Genomic DNA, 24,846 nt, shown 5'->3' on the forward strand with positions numbered 1-24,846 from the left:
CAGAATGGTGTGTATGGATCCCCACCATTCATCCGGGCAGTTGCTCAGACACTGTGTTCTCAGCACCTTTTCAGCTGAAACACCAGGTTCATTGGATTCAGGTGTTGTGCCAAGACTCTCTGAGCCCTGGCTGGCAGCAGACCCAGGAAGGTAGAGGACACTCTCTGTCCAGGTCCATAGTTATCTTCTTCCCCTCGTGAGCTCAGGAGGCAGAAAACCAACTCCTCGGCCCCCTGACGGCCAGTGAGGCCCAACAGTCTACCTGCTCTGCTCTGGGCAGGGGCGGGCCCCCTAGGCTGTAGGCAGCCATGACCTCTGCAGGTACAAGGCCCTGTGGAGGGAGCCATACTGAGGTCCCCAGGGGCAGCTGGTGGCTCCAGGGAGCACCCTGGCCCACAGCTCTGCTCTACAGGTGTCCTTGGCCTTCCTGATCAGTGGGCTGGTCATCCTGGGCTATGCCGCCTCCATCAGTGGCCAGGCCACCTACCAGGGCGTGGTTGGAGAGCTGTGTGGGCCAGCCATCGGGAAGCTGTGTGAGGTCTGCTTCATCGTCAACCTGCTCATGATCTCCGTGGCCTTCCTCAGGGTGATCGGGGACCAGCTGGACAAGCGTAAGTACCTGTGCCGCAGGTGGGGTGGCCTGGGGTTCAGTGCTCCTTATGCCCCTGGAGCTCCTGGTTGACAAATAGGACATGGACACTGAGCTGGACCCTGGGGGGACAGCAGAGACCAAGACCACCCCCTGAGCTCCTAAAGTCCTGGACAAGGCAGACTGGGAATTAGTGATTATCAGCGCAGGGAGAGTCATGGTGGGGGTTGCTGTGGTTGGGGTGTCCAGGTGGGTCAACTGCAAAGAAGCCCCTATGACAGATAACCAATGACACCTTCAATTTGGGGATGTCAGAGACCCTAAACCCCATGCACTTGTTGGCCTCTAGTTCACCACTAACAATTTCCCTCTCAGTGTGGCTTTTGGTGCATCCCACCAATTTTGATATGTTCTCTCTTCATATTCGTCCCATTCAAACGTTTGCTAAATTTTGCTGTGGTTTCTTCTTTGCCTCACGGGTTGTTTAGTGTTGTGTGGTTTGATTTGTAGTTGTTTGGGAGTTCTTTTAGATCCCTTTTGGGGTTCTACCTTAACCCCAACACTCTGTGATTTCAGTGCGTGGGCATTTGGAGCTTGTCCCTGGGCCCCGCAGGTTCGGTCTGGTGAATGTTTCCGGATGTGCGTCCCGCCGCTGCTCCAGATGGGCCACCGCCTCGCTGATTTTATGGTCTAGTTATTCTATCAGTCTGAGAGGGGGTGATGATATCTCCAACTGCGATTGCAGATTTGTGTATTTCTCTCTTTAATTCTGTCCATTTTTTTCCCTCGCAGTTTTGAAGCTCTGTCATTAGGCACACACCGATGAATTACCCTTTCATTATTATGAGATCTCCCTTTCTGTCTTTGGTAATACTTTGTCATTACATCAACCTTCTCTGCTATAAATACAGGCATCCCAGCTGTCTGAAGATTAGTGTTTATGCAGTACTTCTCTTCCTATTCATTCACAGTGAACCTGTGACCTGGGTTTTAAAATAGATTTCTTGGAGATAGCATATGGCTGGTTCTTGCTTTTTTATCATCCTGATGATCTCGGACAGACTTATTTTAAAAAAAGATTTTATTCACTTTTTAGAGAGAGGAAGGGAGGGAGAACAAGAGGGAGAAAAACATCAATATGAGAAACATCAATTGGCTGCTCTCGTATGTGCCCCAATCAGGAACAGAACCCACAACCCAGGCAAGTGCCCCGACTGGGAATCTAACCCATGACCCTTCCCTTTGCAGAACAACGCCCAACCAACTGAGCCACAGAGGTCAGGGCTCACATGGACTTTTAGTTGGAATGCAATTGTTCTTTAATTTAATCTTTATTGTAGTTCTTGCATTACCATTTAGTCCCCTTATACCCATTCCTCCCCACAGTCACCAGACTGTTGTCCATGTCCATGAGTCCTTTTTTCATTTTTGCTCCATCCCTCCACCCCTACCTCTCCCCTGACTCCTTAGCTGTCATCTGCTCTCCCTCTATGAGTCTGTCCCCATTTTCCTTGTTACAGTTTGTTCATTAGATTCCACATATGAGTGAAATCATATGGTATTTGTCTTTCTCTGAGTGGCTTATTTCACTTAGCATAATGTTCTCCAGGTCCATCCATACTGTCACAAAGTGTATTTTCTTTTTTACAGCCGAGTAGTATTCCATTCTGTAAATGTCCCATAGTTGTTTTAATCCACTCATCTACTGATGGACACTTGGGTGGCTTCCATATCTTAGAGATTGTAAATAACACCGCAATGAACATAAGGTGCTTATGTTTTTTCAAATTAGCATTTTGGGTTCCTTCAGATATATTTTCAGAAGTGGGATCACTAGATCAAAAGGCAGATCCATTTTTAATTTTTTGAGGTATCTCCATACTGCTTCCCACAGAGGCTGCACCAGTCTGCATTCCCACCAACAGTGCACTAGGGTTCTTGTTTCTCCACATCCTCACCAGCACTTGCTGTTTGTTGATTTATTGACGACAGCCATTCTGACAGGTGTGAGGTGATATCTCATTGTGGCTTTAATTTGCATTTCTCTGATGATTAGTGATGTTGAGCATCTTTTTGTATGTCTATTGGCCATCTGCTTGTCCTCTTTGGAGAAATGTCTATTCAGGTCCTTTGCCCATTTTTTAAAATTGGGTTTGTTTGCATCTTTGGCATTGAGTTTTATAAATTTTTTAATAAATTTTGGATATTAACCCCTACCAGATATATCAGCAAATATGGTCTCCCATTCTGTGGGTTGTCTTTTCATTTTGTTGATGATTTCCTTTGCTGTGCAAATTCTTTTTTAGTTTGATGTAGTCCCATTGTTTATTTTTTTCTTTTGTTTCTCTTGTCTGGGGAGATATATCTAATAAAATATTCCTACAAGCAATGTCCAAGATTTTGCTGCCTATGTTTTCTTATGATTTTTATGGTTTTGGATATAACATTTAAGTCTTTGATCCATTTTGAATTTATCCTTGTGTGTGGTGTAGTTTCATTTTTCTGCATGTATCTGTTCAATTTCCCCAACACCATTTATTAAATTAACTATTTTTAGCTCATTGTATGTACTTGCTTCCTCTGTTGAATATTAATTGACTATAAAACTGTAGTTTTATTTCTGGGCTCTCTATTCTGTTTCATTGATCTATGTGTCTGTTTTTATGACCGTACCATGCTGTTTTGATTACTGTTGTCTTAGAGTATAGTTTCATATTAGGCAGCATGATTCCTCCAACTTCGTTCTTCTTTCTCACTGTTGCTAATGTTGGGCATTTTGTGGTTCCATATAAATTTTGAAATATTTGTTCTAGTTATATGAAGTATGCCATTGGAATCTTTTTTTAAATTTTATTTATTTATCTTTAGAGGGAAAGGGAAGGAGAGAAATATCAACGTATGGTTGCCTCTCCTGGGAACTGGCCTGCAACCCAGGCCTGTGCCCTGACTGGGAATCGAACCTCGATCCTCTGGTTCGCAGGCCTGCACTGAATCCACTGAGCTATGCCAGCCAGGGTGAAGTATGCCATTGGAATCTTGATAGGAAGTACACCGAATCTATAGATTGCTTTGGGGGTAGCATAGGCATTTTAGTGAGGTTAATTCTTCCTATCCATGAACATAGTATGTACTTCCACTTATTTATATTTTCTTCAATTTCTTTCTTGTGTCTTATAATTCTCTGAGTACAGGTCTTTGATATTTTTGCTTAGGTTTATTACTAGGTGTTTTATTCTTTTTGTAGCAATTGTGAATGGGGTTTTTTCTTAATTACCCTTTCTGTTAGTTCATTATTGGCATATAAATATGCAACTGATTTCTGGATCATTACTTTGCTGAATTCATTTATAAATTCCAATAGTTTCTTGGTGGAATCTTTGGGGTTCTCTATGTACAGTATTATGTCATCTGCAAATAATGACAGTTTTATCTCTTCCTTTCCAATTTTGATTGTAAATAACACTACAGTGAACATAGGGGTACTTACATTCTTTTGAATTAATATTTTGGGTTCCTTCAAGTATATTCCTAGAAGTGGGATTCCCAGAAGTTGGATCAAAAGGAAGGTTTTTTTTATTTCTTCTTGTCTGATTGCTATGGCTAGGACTTCCAGTACTACGTTGAAGAAAAGAGCCCTGGCTGGTGTGGCTCAGTGGATTGAGCATGGGCCTGCGAACCAAAAGATCGTGGTTCGATTCCCCATCAGGGCACATGCCTGGGTTGCAGGCCAGTTCCCGGCAGGGGCCAGTTCCCAGCAGGGGATGCACCAAAAGCAACCATACATTGATATTTCTCTCCTTCTCTCCTTCCCTTCCCTTCCAAAGATAAATAAATTAAATTAAAAAAAAAGAAAAGAGAGGAAAGTGAACATCCCTGTCTAGTCCCTGATCTTAAGGAGAATGCTTATAGTTTTTGCCCATTGAGTATGATGCTGGCAATGGGTTCGTCACATACGGTCTTTATTATGTTTAGGAATGTTCCCTCTAATCCTGCTTTGGTTAGAGTTTTTATCATAAATGGGTGCTGGATTTTATCAAGTGTTTTTTTGCATCTATTGATATGGTCATGTGGGTTTTATCCTTCATTTTGTTTAAATGTGAATCACATTTATTGATTTGCGAATGTTGTACCAACCTTACATTCCTGGAATAAATCTCACTTGATCATGGTGTATGATCTATTTGGTGCATTGTTCTATTTGGTTTGCTAACATTTTGTTGAGGGTTTTAGCATCTATGTTCATCAAGGACATTGGCCTGTAATTTTCCTTTTTTGTAGTGTCTTTATCTGACTTTGCAATTAAGATAATGCTAGCCTTGTAAAATGAGTTTGGGAGCCTTCCCGCCTCTTGAAATTTACTAAATAGTTTGAGGAGGGGAGGTGTTAGTTCTTCTTGGAATGTTTGGTAAAATTCACCTGTGAAGTCGTCCGGTTCAGGGCTTTTGTTTGTTGGGAGTTTTTTGATTACTGCTTCAATTTCACTAGGTGTAATTGGTCTATTCAGATTCTTTGATTCTTCCTGGATTAGTTTGGGAAGATTGTATGTTCCAGTCTAGGCTGCTGGGGGGTCCATGATTCTAAGAATTTATCCATTTCATTCAGGTTGTCCAGTTTGTTGGCATACAGTTGTTCATAATACTTTCTTACATGATCCTTTGTATATCTTCAGTATCAGTTGTTATTTCTCTTCTTTCATTTCTGATTTTATTTATTTGGGTCCTTTCTCTTTTTTTCTTGAGTCTGGTCAAAGATTTGTCGATCTTGTCTATCTCTTCAAAGAACTAGCTCTCGGATTCATTGATCTTTTGTATCATTCTTTAGACTCTATTTCATTTATTTCTGCTCTGATCTTATTTCCTTCTATTCAATTTGGGCTCGTTTGCTGTTATTTTTCAAGTTTGTTTGTTTTATAATTTTAAGATTTTTTATTTATTCATCTTTAGAGGGAAAGGGAAGGAGAGAGGGAGAGAAACATCAATGTATGGTTGCCTCTTGTGCATCCCCTGTTGGGAAGTGGCCTGCAGGGAACCGGCCTGCAACCTCGGCATGTGCCCTGACTGGGAATCGAACCGCAATTGTCTGGTTCACAGGCCCATGCTCAATCCACTGAGCTACACCAGCCAGGGCTATTTTTCAAGTTTTTTAAGTGTGACGTTAGATTGTTTATTTTAGCTTTTTCTTATTTTTTTTTAAGACAAGCCTGTAATGCTATGAATTTCCCTCTTAAGATCACTTTCCCAGTGTCCCACAGATTTTGGATTGTTGTGTCCTCATTTTCATTTGTTTCAAGGTACCTTTTGGTTTCTTCCTCGATCTCATTGTTGTCCCATTCATTGTTTAATAACCTGTCATTTAGCTTCCATGTCTCTGTGTTTTTTGTGTTCTTCTTGTGATTGATTTCTAGATTCATAGCATTGTGGTCAGAGAAGATGCTTGATATCATTTCAGTCTTCTTAAATTTATTGAGACTTGTTTTTAGTCCCAACATGTGGTCTATCCTGGACAACATTCCATGTGCTCTTGAAAAGTATGTATAATCTGCTGCTCTGGGATGAAATGTTGTAAAGATATCAATTAAATCTATTTGATCCAGTGTGTCATTTAAGGCCACTGTCTCCTTGCTGATTTTCTGTCTGAAAGATCTATCCATTGAGGTCAATGAGGTGTTGAAATCTCCAGTTACGACTGTGTTTCTGCCTAGCTCTCCCTTTACGTACATTGAGATTAGCCTCACATACTTAGGTATTCCTTTGTTGGGTGTGTGAATATTTACTAGGTTATATCTTCTTATTGGATCAGTCCCTTTATCATTATATAGTGTCCTTCTTTGTCTCTTACTATAACCTTGGTTTTAAAGTCGATTTTTCAGATATAAGCATTGCTACCCCAGCTTTTTTTCTCTTTCCATTTGCATGAAATATCTTTTTCTATCCTTTTACTTTTAGTCTGTATGTATATTTTGATCTGAGATGGGTCTCTTGGAGGCAGAATATCTGTGGGTCTTGTTTTCTTAATCCACTCAGCTACCCTGTGTCTCTTGATTGGAGCATTTACATTTTAAGCCATTTACAGTTAAGGTGATTATCAATAATCAATAGACACATATTTAGTGCCATTTCATTCTTAGACTATTTTCCTCTTTTTTTTTCTTTTTCTATTTCTTGAAGCAAGCCTTTTAACCTTTGTTGCAGTACTGGTTTGGTGTTAAACAAACTTCTTTAGCTTTTCCTGTGTGGGAAGCTCCTGATTTCTCCTTCAATTTTAAATGATACCCTTGCTGGGTAAAGTAGCTTTGGTTGTAAGTCTTTGCATTTCATCACCTTGAATATTTCATGCCACTCCCTTCTGGCCTGAAATGTTTTTGTGGAGAAATCAGATGACAGTGTAATTGATGCTCCCTTGCATGTAACTACCTGCTTGTCTCTTGTGGTTTTTAGGATTCTCTCCTTGTCTTTTTTTTTTTTTCAACTCTTAGTTGTTTATGTTTTAGATTTTTATTTATTTATCTTTAGAGGGGAAGGGAAGGAGAGAGGGAGAGAAATATCAATGTATGGTTGCCTCTCATGTGTCCCCTGCTGGGAACTGGCCTGAAACCCAGGCATGTATCCTGACTGGGAATCGAACCGCAATCCTTTGGTTTTCAGGCCCGCGCTCAATCCACTGAGCTACACCAGCCAGGGCTCTCTCCTTGTCTTTAAGACTTGTTGTTTTAATTATGATGTGTTGCAGTGTAGGCTTCTTTGAATCCAACTGTCTGGGACTCTCTGAATTTCCTGCACTTTTGCAGCTCTTTCCTTCACAAGATTAGGGAAGTTTTCACTCATTCTTTCTTCAAATGGCTTCTCGATCCCTTGCTCACTCTCTTTTCCTCCTGGTATTCCCATGATGTGGATGTTGTTATGCTTCATATTGTCCAAAATGCTTCTTCAACTCTCCTCATTTTTAAAAATTAATTTTTCTTTTTGCTGCTCTGCCTGGGTGTTTTTTCTACCTTGTCTTCCAAATCACTGGTTTGATTCTCTGCTTCATCTAACCTTCTGTTTATTCCTTCCAGTACATAATTTATTTCAGATATGGCATTCTTTCTGACTGGCCCTTTTTTATGGTTTCTGTGTCTTTTTTCATGCTGTTGAGTATCCTTATAATCATTACTCTGAACTCTAGCTGATAGATTGCTTGCCTCTACTTCATCTAGCTGCTTCTCTGGAGAATTCTCTTGTTGTTTCACTTGGGGTCTCTTTTTTCTTTTTTCAATTTAATCTTGATTGTATTTTTTTCTGATTGTCATTTAGTCCCATTATACCCGGCTCCCCACAGCAATCACCACACTGTTGTCCATGTTCATGGGGTCTATTTCTTTGTCTTCCCATTTAGGCTGCTTCTTTGTATTTTCTGCCTTAGCTGTTAAATTGATGAGTTGTTAAACTAATCAAGCTTTAAGCGGCCCAGCATATGCACTACAGGATGGGGCAGAGTAATTCCTGTGGGCAGGGCCATCGCTTCTCTCCGGTTCAGGGTGAAGAATGCTCTGCCTGAGAGACGTGACTTTGGCAGTGTAGGGACTGACCCAGCACTGGGATCCTGGTGGCTGTTTCTTCAGTTCTCTCCCCAGAGCCATCAACCCCAACTCCTCAAGAGTCTCTGTTCCACTCTGCCCTCCCTCTGACAGAGCCCAGGGTAGGTGGCTACAAATGAAATATTGTGTGTTGGCCCTTTTAGAGGCTCTCCGCATCTCCAGCTGTATCTCCCTAGCAGACAGAACCCCTGCTGCTTTTCATAGCTGGATGCTATCTGGGTTCCCTTCTGGCTCTGGTGCTGTAGGCTGGGGAGACCAGCCTGGGGTTTAGACCCGCATTTCTCAGGGAGAACCCCCTGGCTGCTGAAATATCCCTCCAGAGCTTCAGCTGCCTCCCGTGGGAGCCCAGCCAGCCCTCTCGCACCTTCTCTGCACTTCCTCCCCCTACCGGCCACGTTGGGGTGAAGTGTTTTCTTCTGTCTGTCCTTGGTAATAAGACTTCTATCCAGCTAGTAGTATTCAGTTGGTTATTCAGGATGATTTCTCCACAATTTAGGATTCTCCAGATTGGTCCTGGGAGGAGGTTAGTGTAGCTTCTACTTACTCCTCAACCATCTTGATATTTCTGGAATGTAATTATTGAAATGGTTAGATTTCAGTCCACCATTTTGCTGTTTCTTTGGTTTGCTCTGTCACTTGACCCATGAATGAAAGGGCCCCTGACTCTGGGGTACTGGCATTAAAGGCTTCTATGTTTTGGGCAGTGTTGTTATCAAAAAGCATTAAGGCTGGTAGAGCTGAACCTTGCAGTCGGCAAATGGGTATAAGATGCCCTGCTTCTGTTACAGAACAAGAGGTCTGAGGGAGGGGGGGCAATATTTGGTCCACCTAGGGATGCCAAAAACTGCTAAAGAACAGGGGCCCCTCCCAAGGATAGAATACTAATATCTACTGGGCTCTTCTGTCCGCCGCCAATTGGAAAGACATCTCTCAATGCCAGAGATTTGTGAAAAGGAAACAAAATGTTTCTTTAATGCTATTTAGGCTTAATGCCACCACTAAAATATCAAAGTCCTTTAGGGTATACACCTACACACACACAGCTCCCACTTCTCCCACTGTCCCAACTCCAGTACCGTAAATCAGGAAAAGAGCACACGTCTGTGTTGCAGGCCGCTGGCACCATCAGCTGTGTCACCGTGCAGGCAGGATCTCTCTCTCTAGTTGATCCAAAGTACTGTGGTACCTTCTCATGGTCCACTGGCAAGAGTTCTTTGTACCCAGTTCCAACTAAAGTCTCTCCTGCTTTCCAGGCCACACGGCCAAAGGGGGCACCCCAAAGCCGCGTGGGCCTCTTCTACCAAAGCTGCAGGGGTTCACACTCCACCAAAAGCATGTGGCTTTCTTCTTCACCTGGCTGCAGGGATCTCCATTCTGGCAAAGCTGCGTGGTTTTCCCTTTCACCTGGGAAAGAGGGGGTCCGCACTCTGCTGAAACCGCGTGGCTCGCTCTCCTAATGGCTGCTGTGTCTGGCTTTTAAATCCTCGCACCCATCTTCCTCTATACCCCTATTTCCGACTCCTCCCAAGATCAGTTACACCTGCCAGTATTTCTGTATTAATACAAGTTTACTAGGCTGCCATCATTAGTCTGGGCAGTAATCATCCCATGTCCTAGAGCCAATCTTCTCCAAGCCCCTACGCAGGCGCTGTAACTTGGGGGACCTGCCCCCAGTTACATCTTGGGGGAAGTGACTTCATCCCTCTAGCTCCAAGACTGGCCACAGCCATTTAACATATCCAAGTGACCCGCCAAAGGCTACAGATATGTTAAAAGACAATGCCATGGATTAGCTGCAAGGCTGTGGCTGTACAAAACAGCCCTGCATGTTCCCGCTCCATGTGTCCCTTCCCCCAACTCACACCTGTGAGGGAAGGGGTGAGGACATCTTATATGTCTCTCCAATATTCCTATACACTTTGAGTTCTGGACACCATTCCAAACCTTTTTTTTTTTGGCGGGGGTGGGGGGGCCCTGGGCTGCACCCTGTATCACTTCCACGTGGCAAGCAGAGGGTGGATCAGTTTCCGCTCTGGTCAGCTGGCGGTGCTGCTGTGTTGAGAAGGGTTCTGAAGCCTCATTCAGGCTCAGCAGTAGAGCACTCGGAGTGGTCAGAGCATTGATTAGGATGCAGGCCACCCTGGCTCTGGGTGCACTGACTGGGATGGAGAGAGGGTGGTTTGTGTGTTTCCGGTTAGGTCTTTCTGCAGGCAAGTCCAGGCTTCTTGGGAGGGGGACTAAGTGGAGGTGGGGGAAGTCACCGAATATACTGGGTACGGGTGAGTTGACTACAAGTGACTGGCACTGCGGACATCGAGGAATGTCTCAGGAAGTGCAGGTTCGGGAAGGACAGCCCCGATACCAGAGCGGGGGTTTCCTGGCCGCAGGAGATCAGAGGGATAGAAGGGCCTGCTCCTCATGCCACGCCGTGCGCGGTCTGACACTCACCGAGGTCTCGGTGCAGCTCGGGTGCGCAGCTTGGCACGTCTGGCCCAGAATGCCTGCTTCCCCCAGCTGCATGGGTGCCTCTGTGCAGTGACCATGACATGGAACCGGCCCCTGCGCCACTTCAGTAGAAACAAGCTGTTCTCGTAAGGCACTTCTTTCTTTGTCCGCCTGGCTTTGTGGGGCATTTGGTGAGAACAGAGAAAGGGCAGTGCAGTGCGGTGCTCAGCTCTCAGTCACCCCTCACCGGGGCTGCAGGAGCCACCTCCCCCACGGGTTCCGGCCTCGAGCCATTTTGCCTTCTCTGCTCTGCTCTCCCATCCCCCCACCTGTCTTGCCTCTGAGACCAACTCCAAATTCCCCTTCTTACTGTAGTGGGATGAAATGGTTTCCATTGCCGGTTCTCTGGTATTTCTTCAACTGAGAGATTGGTAGGGTCTGTGTCCCCTGCCTTGGATCAGGGTAGGGTCTGTGACAGCATGACCCGGGAGAGTATGGCAGATGTGACACCATGCCAGTCCCTGGCTCGACCTTCAACAGGACAGGCTATTTCCACTGTAGTCTCTAGGAGCTCCCCGGTGCCATGGACTGGGCTGCTGGGGGTCCATGTGGAGGACCCCTGAGGCTGCAGGGACGGCCCAGCTGAGTCCAGGCGTCCCCACCGGGCATCTGGTGTGGGGAGAGCCATCAGGAACCCTCCAGATCAGCCCTCCCAGCAGCTGGGTACTTCCAAGAGACCCCCAGCCAGGCCCTCCCCAACTCTTCACATCCTGCTCGCGGTAGATAAGCAACTGGTCACTCTGGGCCACCTTTTGGGGCAGCCTGTTATGCAGCAGTGACAGAGAACAGTGGCTCTGCCTGGCACCTGCACGCTGGACACCGCCCACCGTGCCACTGAGCTCCGGAGCATAAACAAAAAGGTTTTTTACGAAGGGCGCAGGTGCCTGGAGGGTGGGTCATTGTGCCTTGTTCGTTGCCGGATTCCAGCACTAAGAGCCGAGCCCAGTGAACATTTGTTGAATGAAATCCTGTGTCCAGATTCCTTCCCTTGTGGTGGCACGTGACAGGGTCCCCATCACACTTGTCCCTTCAGACCCACAGGGCTGACTTAGTGCCCGTGGTGAATCCTACCAGGGACCCTTATGGCCGAGAGCCCATGTCCAGAGCTCTGACCGCTGGGTGAAAGCCATGCGGGGCTCACTGCAGCCCCTTCCCGCCTCCCCGCCAGTGTGTGACGTCCTCCTGCCCGGTGCTCCGCCGGCCCTGCCGCCCTGGTACGTGGACCAGCGCTTCACCTTGACCCTGCTGTCCATGCTGGTCATCCTGCCCCTGTCTACCCCGAAGGAGATTGGGTTCCAGAAATTCACGAGGTACGTGGCTGCAGACGCTCCCTGGCTGAGCAGTGGCTTTGACTGGGTCCCCACCATGGGCAGTGTTTGTCGCAGGGCTTTCTGTCTGCCTCTGACAGGGCAGCTGTTAACATTGGCCTTCCCATTAGGACAAGGAGAAAATAATTAAAAATTACACAGGGAACATCTGTGTGCGAGAGAAAACATAGATAAGCGACAAAGAAAACTGCCAGGACGGCATAACCTGCTGCGACATCTCCTTTAATTAGTACAGACTTTATATACACACGTGTGCGCACGCAGCACACACGGAGACACGGCGCGCACACCCTTTCCTTCCTTTTGTGGTCTGTGTGGCTTTGTGTATGTTTTTGAAAGAATTAAGTCTGGCAAAAGTACCCGTACAGACTTGCAGCCTGTGTTTCCCTGTTGAGTTCAGAGCAACAATGGACTTTTTACCTCGGAAACAGAGGAACTCGGGCAGAGACTTGGAGCCCCCCAGGTGCCCCCGACCCTGGCCAGTCTCTTTTGTCAAGCCCAGGCTGAGGCAGGGGTCCTTCTCCACTGCAGCTGGTGTCCTCGCTTAGATGCCAAATCCGAGTGTCTGTGTGGCTGTCGCTGGAGAGATGGGGGAACTAGGGGCCATCACAGCCTCGAGGGTGCCGGCCGGCCTGACCTCAGGGCATGAGAGCTGTCCCGATGAAAGTGCCTGCCGCTGGCCCCAGGATACAGATGAGGAAATCAGGGCTCAGAGCAAGGAGAACTTTGCAGACACCGTGCTGGTGTGGGCAGAGCTGGCATTCAGCCCGCACTCTGTGTGGCTCCCCGGCCCTCCCTGGTGGGGCTGGTGGCCCCTGGTGTTTGTGGTCACACATTGTCTGTGTGTCAGCTTCCTAGGCACCCTGGCTGCCTGCTACCTGGCCCTGGTCATCGTGGCGCAGTACTACCTTGGGGCCCAGCCCCTGGTGCGGGAGCCCCGCCCTGCCCTGAGGTGAGTGGAGGGAATGGCCTTTGGTGACCTCGTGGAGTGCTGTGGGGGCGGGGGGGGGTCCCTGAAGCATCTGCACTGAGCCCCGGCTTTTCTCTGTGAATCTCTTGGCGTCTCTGAGGCCCTAGGGCCCAGCAAAGGCTTCAGAATGGACACAGTTGTTTGTAAGGACCAGAGACTGGCCAAGGGACTCAAAACATTAAGTGGGGACTCAAAAACAGGCTGTGGGGACACTTGCAGAAGTGTCCCCACAGCCTGGAGGCAGTAGAACTGGTCGGCAAGACGCCGGTGCTGGGGCAGAGGGCACGGGGGCGTAAGAGGCCAGTGTGGCCTGACCAGCCTGAGCAAGGCCAGGGGAGGGGGCGGGGGTGTCCCTTGGGGACGCGGAGCCTCAGCGAGGACATCGGTTTTGCTGGGAAGCCACAGCAGGGTTCGGAGCACAGCAGGGGCTTGAAACCAGATCTGGTGACAGGACAGCTCCGTAGGCGCTGACTTACCGCGTCACCCAGGGCCCTGTGCTGGGAATGGCCTTGCACTTGGTCTAATGCCCTTCAGTCACCATCCCAACATTCTTTTCCTTTTTAATCCTCACCCGAGGGTATGTTTTATCAATTTGAGAGAGAGAGAGACATGGATCAGTTGCCTCTCATATGCACCCTGACCAGGGGTCAAACCCACAGCTTAGGTATGTGTCCTGAATGGGAATTGAACCCGCAACCTCTTGCGTATGGATGACGCTCTAACCCACTGAGAAACCTGGCCAGGGCACCAGCCCACTGTCGATGAACAGGGGTCCGGCATATTTGTTTTGCACTGGGCCCTGCAAACGATGTGGCTCCTTCAGGTGGACAGACCGGAAGTGGAGCGCGACAGAGAGAGGGGGAGGAGTCCAGGGTGACTCTGAGCCCTGGGCCTGGCACTGGGAAGGTTTGGCGCTGCCGTTTCCCAGGCCGGACAAGACAGAGGGGGCAGGTGGGGAGGGGCAACGCTGGAGTCGGCTTTGAAACTTCTAAATGAAGGTGTCGGGCAGCCAGCTTCTCAGAACTGTGTGTCTGCAGTTCGGAGAGAGAGGCCTGGCCCGGAGGGAGAAAGGTGGTTGGTGTCAAGCCCAGAGATGGCGTCTAAGGCCAGGCGCCTGGTGAGAACTGTGCTGGGGACCCACAGGCTCTGTCCCGCTCTGGGAGGCCAGGGGAGGGGGAGGAGCAGGGGAAGGATGGGAGAGGGGTGGGGAGCCAGGAGAGGTGCTAGCCTCCTGGAGCTGCTGTGACAACTGTCCGCAAACCTGGTGGCTTCACACGACAGGAATGTGTCCTCTCAGCTCTGGAGTCCAGGAGCCAAACATCAAGGTGTGGGTAGGTTCTAGGGGAGGACCCTTCCTGCCTCTTTGAGCTCCTGGGAGCTGCCAGTGGCCCTTGGCTGAAGGGTGGCCGCCTCACGCAGCCTCTGCCACCCTCACCCCACAGCCCCCGCCGGCGTCTGTTTTCTCCTCCTGCCGGACACCAGTCCTTGCATTAGAACCCAACCTTCCCTGCACGGCCTCATGCTAATTTAACTGATTACATCCACAGGGGCCCCGTTCCCAGATAAGCCTTCCTTCTGAGGCTCCCAGCGGGTGTGAATTTGGGGAACACCATTCAGCCAGGATAGAGGATGACGGAAGCTGGGTCTCAGGTGTCAGTGAACTAAATTTCCAGAAAGTTGGCATGACTGTTGCCAAACACTGCTCCTGGGTCACGTGGGACTGAGTCCTGGGCGTCGATGTGGCCACAGAAGCCACTGGCGGCGTTACCTGGTCTGGGCAGGAGAGGGGGCGAAGGCCCAGGTGGATTGGGCTCATGAGAGAGAGAAGGAGGCAGGAAGCAGTTCTTCTGAGGAGAGGAGAGGAATGGGCAGGCGCCGAGGGGGACAGAGCCCCAGCCCCTGTCGATGACGATGGGCAACCCCTAAGAGAAGAAAAAGCCGGGGAGGAGAAGGCCAGACTCACTGCTGACCTACAGCCTGGAGTCAGGGGCTGGGAAATGGCAGGGTTGGGGGTTCTGTGCTCTGGGGACCCAGCCTCAGGCTGGGGCTCAGACTGTGTCTTCCACAGAGGCAGGAGGGGACGGCATGCACAGGCCCAGAGGTCCCAGGCAGATAGAGGGCCCAGTGCAGCTGTGGGCCCTCTGCTCCTGGTCTGAGCAGAAAGCTGGGCATTGGGTGGCCATGCTGCTGAGGAGGGTCAGGGAGGCCCTGCTGTGTGGGCAGGCGCCAGGCATGGTGTCCAGGGTGAAGTCAGCCAGACCCAGCGCAGAAGAGGAGACACCTCCGTGTCAGGGTCCTGTGGCTGCCGTAACGAGTCACCACCAACCTGTGGGGCTCGAAACAGCACGATTTCCCGTCTCAGTCCCGGAGGTCAGAAGTCTACCTTGAGTCTCCCTGGGCTAGAGGCAAGGTGTTGGCAGGGCTGCGCTCCTTTTGGAAACTACCGTCCTGGCCTTTTCCAGTGTCTAGGCGACACCCCCACGCCTGTCTGGCGGCTCTGCCTCCATCTTTAAAGCCAGCAACACCCCTTCTCTCTGCCGTCCCCGTAGGCACTGCTCCCTCTGAGGGAGGGACAGCCAGGACAGGCTCTCTGACTTCACGCATTCGTGTGACATGCTGGGCCTAGGTGATACAGGATAACCTCCCGCCTCAAAGTCCTCACCCTTAGTCACACCTGCACATTCCTTTTGTCCCGTCAGGTCGAATATGCACAGGTCCCTGGAGAAGGACATGGCCCCCTTGGGGGCCACTGTTCTAGCACAACTGGGAAGCCCTGACTCTGTAGCGGGAGTTGTTTATGGCCCAACCCACCACATGTCCCCAAAGGTGCTAAACGCTGGCACCTAGGGACGCTGGCACCCAGAGCTGCCAGTCAAAGGAAGCTGGAGGGCCACCGTCCTGAAAATTCTGCACCGTGCACACCTCAGGCCTTTTTGGCAGCTTGGACAGAGGTCCAAGTGTCCCTGCACTGCTGGGTGTTTGTGTGGTGGACACTGGCTGCCTGCGTGCCCAGCCCCGAACCTCCCCGGGGACAGGCAGCCTCAGAGGGACGCTGGGAGCACCTGCTCGCCATGCCCTGTCCAAGTTCTGCCCATGCAGGGAAGGTCAAGTTGCCAAAGTGTCAGCACAAACGCATTTAGAAAGTGCAGTCATGGGCACACATTCTTTTCCATTCCCCCAAACTTGGTAGTGGACGCAATGGTTAAAAACATATTTTATAGTCATGTGTAGTCACACCTTCCTGGCATGGTTTAAAACTCATCTCTGCATTGAAGGTTGTCTTGAGTTGAACTTTTCGTAATCACCACCTGTTCTTCTCTGTTTGCAGTCCTTCCTCCTGGGCCTCCGTGTTCAGTGTCTTCCCCACCATCTGCTTTGGATTTCAGGTAACCTTATGTCTGTGGTGAGGAGCGGCCTTTGCAGGCTGTGGCGGCTGCTTGCTCCCATGGGAGAGGGTGGCCTCCCTGTCAGGAGAGCCGTGCGAAGACTTGTCCTAGGCCGAGACAGGCTGTCTTCAGAGACTGGGCACGTGGGTGCGGATCTGGGCTCAGTGTGTGAATTGCTGTTGAACTTGGGGACCCGACCAGCAGCCGACAGCCGCAGCAGATGTGCTGGGTCCAGGATAGAATGGGGGACGGGGGTTCGGCAACTGTCCTTCCTCCGCAGCATGCGCGCATGCCTGGATGCCTGGGCCTGCAGGACGCCAGGTGGGTTCTGCTCCAGGGGCTCTGGGAGGAGAGAGCCTGCTGTGGGAGGCCTGGGGCCAGGAGGGCCGGGAGGGCTGGGAGGGGTGCAGGTGGCTGTGTGGCAGGTTCGGGGCAGGATATAGAGAATTTTCCATAGGAAGTCGTGAGTGAGAAGGGGTTCAGTGAGCGCAGCCCAGCTGAGGGGCTTCTGATCTAGCCTTGAAGGATGGGTGGGAGGCGGCCAGGTGAAGGGAGGATGGTCCAGCTGGAGAGGGCAGCATGGGTGACTCGGGGAGGGGAGAGTGTGCCCGGCGGGGCCGCAGAGCTGCAGAGGGCTCTGCCAGGTGGGTGCCCCGTGGGCCGCTAGAGGCGAGGTCGACAGCTCCTGCGGGCTCTGCTCCCTGCCTTCTGCTCTCTCTGTCTCTTTCAGCCGGTGGCAGCCGACTCCATGCTTTCGCTGTCTACTTTAGGAGACATTTGTCCTTCTCCCAGACAGCCACCCACCACACTGGTAACAGAACCGCCCTGGAGCACAGTCAGCTTCCCAGGGGGAAGTGGCTCAGGAGTGACAATACCTCCCAAGTGTTTTAGGGACGATACCCCTAACCCGAGTGTTTTATCTTCCCTCATCCAGCAACGAGCTCGAGTTTCTGCTTCTCGTTTTCTTGGAGAAACATCTTTGAAAAAACTCCTGAAACGTTTTCATTTCTCTTCCTTATAAATGAGTTGATGGTATCGCTGCTGGGGCTTAGCGAGCCGTTTACAGGAATTCCTCATGTTTTTTCCTGCACACCCAATATTTTGAAAGATCTGAGGCAGTGATTTTCCTGACAACTGTTGGGATGTGGCTTTAACCACCCCTCTCTCCAGTGCTGAGTACCATATGGTGTGACGGTCTCACACTGGGGGGCTGCTCTTCAGATGTTTAGCCGGGGGTGCTCCCCCACCTTTGCCTTGGCTCCCCAATTCAATTCTCCTGGCAGCTGAGGCCTGGGCTGAGGTTTCCAGGGACAGGTGTGCAGTGATGGGAGTCTGGGAAAAGACGTGAATTGCAGGTGCAGGTGGGGGTGGGGGTGGGGCTGAGGCCAGCGGCCGGGCTGCAGGGATGCGGTGTGGAGAGAAGGCATCCAGGCTGGAGGAGAGGAGAGGCAGAGGATGAGTAGGGGGTAGACAGAGGAGTGGGGCAAGGCTGGAGGGACTGTGCGGGCCGGGGTCGCTCTGTCATCCGGAGCTCTGAACGGGTTCAAACGCCACACCCACCTCTCACAACGGCCCCCCCACCAGCCTGCACAGAGTGGGTCAGAGGGGTCTGGGGGAGCAGAGGCGGGAGTTGGGCTCTGCTCCCAGCCACCCTGGCTGCACTTGACTCCTCAGGTGTTGGTTTTTAAAAAACAGTCTCATTAGATACAACCCACGTCGCATGCATCTCACCCCTCTGAGGCGTGAAGTCCAGCGGTGTTCCGTGTGGTGACAGAGCTGGGAAGCCCTCAGCGTGGGCAGCTTCAGAAACTCCCACCGCCCCACAGTGGGGCGGGCCACATAAATGGACCCTACGACTCGTGGTCCTCTATGGTGGCTCCTCTGACTCGGCACCGTGTTCTCGAGGTTCACCCATGTTGTAGCATGTGTCAGCTGAGTCACAGTCCACTGCAGGGACAGACCCCCGTTAGCTTGCCGTTCCTCGGCTGGTGGACACCCACGCTGCCTCCACTTCTTAGCCAGTGTGTGCACCTCCGCCCTGCACCCATCTCCGAGTGAGTATGAGCCTGCACACAGCCAGCCCCGGCCCCCAGGCTGTTCGAGCAGGGCAGCCCTGCCCTCAGGGAACGGACTATATTTCCCTACAAACCCGAGAGAAACTCACCCAGGAGCCCTAGGACAGAGGAAGAGAGGCTGGGCTCCATCCAGCTACCGACAACCATTTTCCCCGTTTCTGAGTCTGGGAAGGAGGACGTAGGAGCCTTGACCCACGGGGCTCCACTGCCCCTTGGTTGAGAGTCCCTGGGGCTGCAGGCCAGCGGGCTCCTGTGAGGTCAGAGAAGTCCCTGAGCAGAAAGCCGAAGACGCACTGATGCCCTGAGGCTCGTCGGTCCTAGAAGGTCTGAGTGCGCTCACCCTGGCGGCTGCAGGTAGAGAGAGGTGGACTGAGCTCAGTGAGTGGGAGGAGCGTGGCCCTCGAGGAGCCTGGAGTGTGGGTAGGAGAAGATCAGCATGGTTGGTTTTGATCGGAAGTGAATGAGTGAGTGGGTGGACGTGATAGTGGGACCCCTGCCCCAGGAGCCTAGGAAGTCCTGGAACCCTAAGAGTACATGCAGATATGGGGGCGCCTCTCAACCTGCCTGGGCATCAGGGTCTCCTGGCACGTGTGAGACACCACTGCCCAGGACCTGCCCCAGGTCAGTAACGTCCCTGTCGCAGGTGGGGTCTTGGCATTGGCTAGATGTACATTATATTGAATTCTCTTATGACAATCTAATCAGTACATATGGAATATATAACCATAAGTATGTGCGCTCGCATGTAACCATCGCCCCAGTCAGGAGGTAGAGCCCTGCCAGCCCCCACGGAAGGCTCCCTTGTACCATATTCCACTCAGTGGCAGGCACCCCACCCGCACCACTCTTCTGCCTGCTGTCACCCTAAGTGCTGGCTCTTGTTTGGGGGTGACTGCGCCCCACCCACTGGAAATTTGGCAATGTCTGGAGACACAGCTGGTTGTAACAGTTGGGGGCAAGCGTTCCTGGTATCTAGTGGGTCAAGGCCAGGGATGCTACTCAACACCACACAATGCAAAGGGCGGCCTGGTCTGGCTGGTCTGGCTTGAGATTCAAACTTAGGTACATGGAAATGTTCTTCTGTGTCTGGCTTTCTCTGCAAAACGTGAGAGCTGTGAGGTTCTTGTTAAGGTGTATAGTGTGCTCATCCTTTTTCATCGCTATGTAATATTCCACCATGTGAATATCTGGTGATTTACTTAATGCCTTTTACTGTTGGTGGGCATTTGGGTGGTTTCCTGTATTTTTGGACACTGATACTTTTTAGATCGTTCTCAGGGATTCTAACGCCCAGCCGGCCCCGCTGGCCCCCTCTGTCTTGCAGTGTCATGAAGCGGCTGTCTCCATCTACTGCAGCATGGGCAACCAGAGCCTGTCCCACTGGGCCCTGGTCTCTGTGCTGTCCCTGCTGGCCTGCTGCCTTGTGTACTCACTGACAGGTAAGGCCCTGCCTGCAGCGCCAGGAGCTGGGTAGGGATTGGCAGGAGAAATGGGAATAATAATGAGTATTTATAGAGAGCTTACAGTGTGCTAGGTACAGCCCTGCAGAGTGTAAGTGCCTTCGCTCACATAATCCTTAACACCCCCTAGGAAATCCCCATTTTACAGATGAGGAGACTGAGGCTCCGAGGGCTTCCATGGGTTGGCCAAGATCTCCAGACTAGATGTGACAAAGCTGTCACCCTCCCCCTGGTCTGGCTATCTCCAAAGCCCCTGCCCCATGCCCCGTCTGCTGCTGTCTGATGGGATGACAACAATAGTGGTTGTCATTAGCGCTACATCTGGGTAGCGATTTACAAAGTGCTGTCATGGACTCGATGGGTTTGGGTGCTCACGAACCTGTGCTGTGGGCAAAAGGGTCTTCAGAGGTGATGGAAGTGTGGCTCAGAGAGGGTGTGTGATGTGCCCAAGGTCACACAGCATGTGCCCAGCACAGCCCAGGTCCCAGGCTCAGGCTGACTACTGGGCACCTTCCTCCAGCCCAGGGGGTCACTTTCTCATCTGCCTGTTGGACCTTCTGACTTGGGAGGCCCTTGGACTACAGAGAATGTGTCAGGTGCCTTGGTCACCATGGTTTTAAGAAACTTGCTGGGTGACTGCTCTCCAGCAGGGAAGGTCCTTGTCAGTCAGTGGCCCCTGGGTTGGAAGGCCAGGACCTGGTCACTGAGAGTCACCTCTAAATGGCTCAGGTCCGGGATCAGCAGGATCAGGGGACCAAAATGAGCCATAGCTCTTAGCTAGAGATGGGCATCTCAGGACAGGGCAGGTGACGAGGATGTGAGCGGCAGCACTGGGTGCAGGCCAGGGGCCTGGTGCGCTGGACGCGGTAGTGTGGTAACTAGCCGTCTGCGTATCCTGGCGATTGCTGCCACCCCGGGTCTCGGTGTTTCCCACCAGGAACATGGGTGCACTGCCAGCTGCTTTCTGTTTTTAGTCCACACCAAGGATACCTTTACTGATTTTAGAGAGAGAGAAACACCAATGCGAGAAAGGAACATCCATCCACTGGTTGCTTCTTGTATGCACCCTGAGCAGGGATTGAAGCTGCCCCATTTTAGTGTATGGGACAGCGCTCCAACCAGCTGAGCCACCGGCCAGGGCTGGCGGCTGTCTTTAGCTGTTGGAGTGGGGTGGGCCGGGCGTGGAAGACATCGATAGAGTTCTCAGAGTGCTGGGTGCTTCTGCCAGCACCCACTCTGTGCACAGGCCCCTGGTGAGCCGTCTGAAAGAAGGGTTAGCAATAGCTTTGCCCAGTGTGGGTTTTGAATCAGAAGAACAGAGTGTTACATAGGCTGAGGACAGAAAAGCCTTGGGAAATGGCAAAACAGGGACAGAACATTCTGTCCTCTCCTAGGGAAAGCCTCAGAGGTGGTAGGAGCTGGGTGCCCTGGGTGTGTCAGAGTTGGGAGCGGGAACAGTACGTTCTAATCAGCTCTCTGGACTTCCACCCTTCCCACCTGCCAGGTGTTTATGGCTTTCTGACCTTTGGGACAGAAGTTTCCGCTGACATCTTGATGTCCTACCCAGGGGACGACGGACTCATCATCGTTGCCCGAGTCCTCTTTGCCGTCTCTATAGTGACCGTCTACCCCATTGTGCTCTTCCTGGGGAGGTGAGGCTGGCTGGGCGGGGCTGTTGTTTGGCGCAAGGCGCTGACATTCATCACGGTGCAGCGCGTGCCAGGTGCCGCAAACTGCCGTGTGGTGGCACATCCCTCATCTCGGTCTTACCGAGGAGTGTGCGGGGCTGATGGCTAGGTAACTGGCCCAGCACCACCAGGTAGCAGTGCCAGGAGCCTGGTCTCCGACCTGCCCCGACCTCCCACCAAGTGGCCCCTCGACCCCCGCTGTCTGACGGGGACTGTCCCACCTGAGGGCTGGCGTGGTGCTTGAAGAGGCCCCCTGTGTGGGAGGGCAGCCCTGCCAGGTGGGCAGGGTGACCGGGAGGGGACTATTGGGTGCCCAGTGACAGGTGGGTGGCAAGGGCCAGAGCCCTGGGAGCCCGTTCCTGCTGTACTGGCATGGCCTCCAGGTCGGTGATGCAGGATTTCTGGAGGAGGAGCTGTTGCCAGGTGTTTGGGCTGCGGGCCCTGGCCGACCCCTCAGGGCTAGGGGTCCGGATGCTGCTGACCGTCCTGTGGGTCACCGTGACACTTGCCATGGCCCTGTTCCTGCCAGACCTCAGCGAGATCATCGGCATCATCGGTGGCATCAGTTCCTTCTTCATCTTCATCTTCCCAGGTGAGGCACCCACTCCCTGGTCCTGCAACCTGCTTGTCCTCCCCTGCTCCTCCCAGCAGGGAGCCTCTGTGCTGGGGGTCAGGGGGCTCGAGGGCAGGAGCCCAGAGGAGGCAGGCTGGCACAGCCCTGTTTACTGGCCAGGCATGGGCCGGGGGCCTCGTGGACCTTCCCTCGTTAAACATCTCCGCACCCTGGATGGGCACAGCTGGGGACAGCCCCGTTACTGCCCCACCTGCAGCTGGGACACGTGGGGGAGGGGGGGGGGCAGGAGAGGAGAGGGCAGGCGTATAGCCGGCCTGAGTAAACCTCACAGCGTGGCCCACCTTCCACAGCTGTCACTCTACAGGACTTTGTTTTATTTTTTAAAGATGTTTTCAATTGCATGGAATGTAAAAATACATTCAATTAATTGAAGTTCATATGGCTCAAAGGTACCCCATGAAATCTTCATTCCCCCTTGTCCTGGACCTGGGAGGCAAACACTGTTTCTGACAGTTTCTTAGGAACCCTTCCCAATGTGAGTGAATGTCAGCCTGTCCTGAGGGCTACCAGGGCTGGGAAACCGAGCAGGCCAAGGCCTCGGGCCAGGCTTTTAGCACCTTGGAAGATCCTTCTGTCCACAAGGAGGAGCCCTGGAGGGGCTGCTGGTGCTCAGGGGGACACTCCAGCTCCTCTGTCCTGGCTCTGGGAAGTGCTTCCAAATGACAGTGCTGAGGTCAGATGGCCTTCTCATCCCCTGGCCCGCGCCCCAGGGCCGCTGCATTGGCCACACTTCCTGGGCATTGGCCACATTCCCTGGGCATCTGACACACACTAGGTTGGGCCCTGTGCCCGTGTCCTGGGTGGTGCATCAGCTCCAGCTGTTTAGGTGGAAGACGGCCGGCGGGGGCAGGTTTTGGGGGGGCATGCCGTGGGGCTTTAGGCAGAGCTGTCTGGCTTCAAATCCCAGAATTATTTTATAAAACAGGAAAAAAGGAAGAAAGGAAAAGGTCACAATGGCAGCTTCCAGTTCCTGAACTCATTCCCAGGTGTCTGGCCCTGAACACCTCATCACAGTGACCTGGGTGTGCAGGTGTGCTGTCACTCTCACCTGTGAGACTGAGGCTCAGAGAGGCTAGGGCTTCAGAGAGAGGTTGAGCTGGGACCCCACATCAGTCAGGCCCTTGGCCACCACACCATGCCACCGTGCCACCGCGCCACAAGCAGGGTGAGCCAGGGGGCCACCGAGCTAAGGCCTTGCAGGCCTTGTGGGACCCTGGGGACTGCTGAGTGTTGGCTGCGCTCTCAAGAGCCCAGGGCTGCACTGGGTTCCACAGTGAAGAGCCAGGGTGACCCCCATCCCCTTTGCAGGTCTGTGCCTCATCTGTGCCGTCAGCACCGAGCCAATAGGACCATGGGCCAGGTAGGTGTCTTCAAGTCAGGGCGGCAACTCAGGCCTTCGAAGGGGCTCTGACCGAGGAGCTGGTGAATTCTGTGGGGGCCATGGAGGTCCTGTCGTCCTGCAGATGAGAGGCCTGCTGGCCACAGGCTGGGGCCACGTGCATGCAGCGAGAGGGAGTCTGAGCCGGGACTCGAACCCAGGCTAGCGGCACCATGGCCTGATGTCTTTCAGTTTGTGCACGGCCCTCCCTTCAGCTCTGAGGGTTGTGGCTGGTGGTTAGAGCGCCATGTGGACTTGAGTGTCTTCCTGATGGAGACTCTATTTCCAAGTAAGGTCATAGTCACAGGCCCCAGGTAGATGTGAATTTTGGGGACCACTGTTCAGCCCAGCACAGATGCTCCTAAATTATAGCATCCGTGGACTTGTCTCCCACTTCCCAAGCCTGGCTTTCCCGACACAGCGGGCTTGGCTTGGTCCCCTTCAGGGCTGAGAAGGGGTTTTCTGGAAGCCTCTCAATCTGCCTTGGACATCCAGCGGCCGGACCGTCTGGTGGTTCATCCCTGGAGCACTTGTTGAAGTCCTGCTGCTTTTGTTCTGTGATCCCCACTCACAACAGTTCTAGTGATGGGCTTTCAAGACATGTCTAATTCTAGAACTGCTGTAGGGCCTGCTGACCTACCTGCACTCTCAGGAGCGCTGTAGCCCCGGGGCATGTTCACCTCACTCTCCCCCTTGGAGTCCGCTCTGGGCCACTGCTAGACTAGAGATTGCCTTTCCGTGACATCGGGTCCTTTCCGCCTTTGTGATGGGCCGGAAATGTTTCTGCCAGCCCTGCCCTGATGGGGGCATCTTATTATTGTTCTCGTCTCACTGTCTGTCTGCACCGTCTCATTATGAAACTCCAGACATGACCGTGGTGGCCACCAGTGACAGCCGCCTCTGTCTCCTGCATGCTCATCCCCTTGCCACTGTGCTGGTCGTATGTGACTCGGGGCTTCCTTCTTCTCCCTTATTTTCAGGGGCTTCATCCCGCCCACCCCAGAAGGACCAGGGCCAGTTTGGAGTTAGTGTCTCCCTCCTCCCACTTCTTTGGCTTTGATGAAATAGTGGACGGGAATAGGTTATGAAACAAGAGGTTTTTAAATCACCTCTGGCACTTTCTTTCCTGTTGTTTCAGAAACCCATCCCCACAGGTCAGGGAGGATGCCTGAATTTTCTTCCGAATCGATAAATCCGCTGGGCTTCAAATAACACATTCTCTGCATGTGCTTGGCTTGTCTGTGGGAAACTCCAGGA

At 51.8% G+C, this 24,846-nt stretch overlaps 1 protein-coding gene across 10 annotated transcripts in view; it reads left to right on the forward strand.

The window, feature by feature from the left end:
• SLC38A8 (solute carrier family 38 member 8) overlaps positions 1–24,846 on the forward strand; it is a 35,725-nt gene that overhangs the window by 3,896 nt on the left and 6,983 nt on the right. For 7 of the 10 annotated variants that reach the window (XR_008391911.1, XR_008391912.1, XR_008391915.1 and 4 more), the window contains exons 3-10: positions 413–611; positions 11,839–11,980; positions 12,849–12,950; positions 16,297–16,354; positions 19,754–19,868; positions 21,394–21,541; positions 21,961–22,169; positions 23,520–23,571. Coding sequence is in view for 5 of the 10 variants with exons in the window: in XM_037142437.2 (XP_036998332.2) it covers positions 413–611; positions 11,839–11,980; positions 12,849–12,950; positions 16,297–16,354; positions 19,754–19,868; positions 21,394–21,541; positions 21,961–22,169; positions 23,520–23,571 (1,025 nt within the window). In the remaining 5 variants the exon portion in view is untranslated. The remainder of the gene's footprint in view (positions 1–412; positions 612–11,838; positions 11,981–12,848; positions 12,951–16,296; positions 16,355–19,753; positions 19,869–21,393; positions 21,542–21,960; positions 22,170–23,519; positions 23,572–24,846) is intronic. The other 3 variants (XM_037142439.2, XM_037142436.2, XM_037142438.2) reach the window with 1 other exon arrangement.

Source organism: Artibeus jamaicensis, unplaced genomic scaffold (genome assembly GCF_021234435.1).
Source record: "Artibeus jamaicensis isolate MK-2021 breed Jamaican fruit bat unplaced genomic scaffold, CSHL_Jam_final contig_464, whole genome shotgun sequence".
NCBI classification, from domain to species: domain Eukaryota; kingdom Metazoa; phylum Chordata; class Mammalia; order Chiroptera; family Phyllostomidae; genus Artibeus; species Artibeus jamaicensis.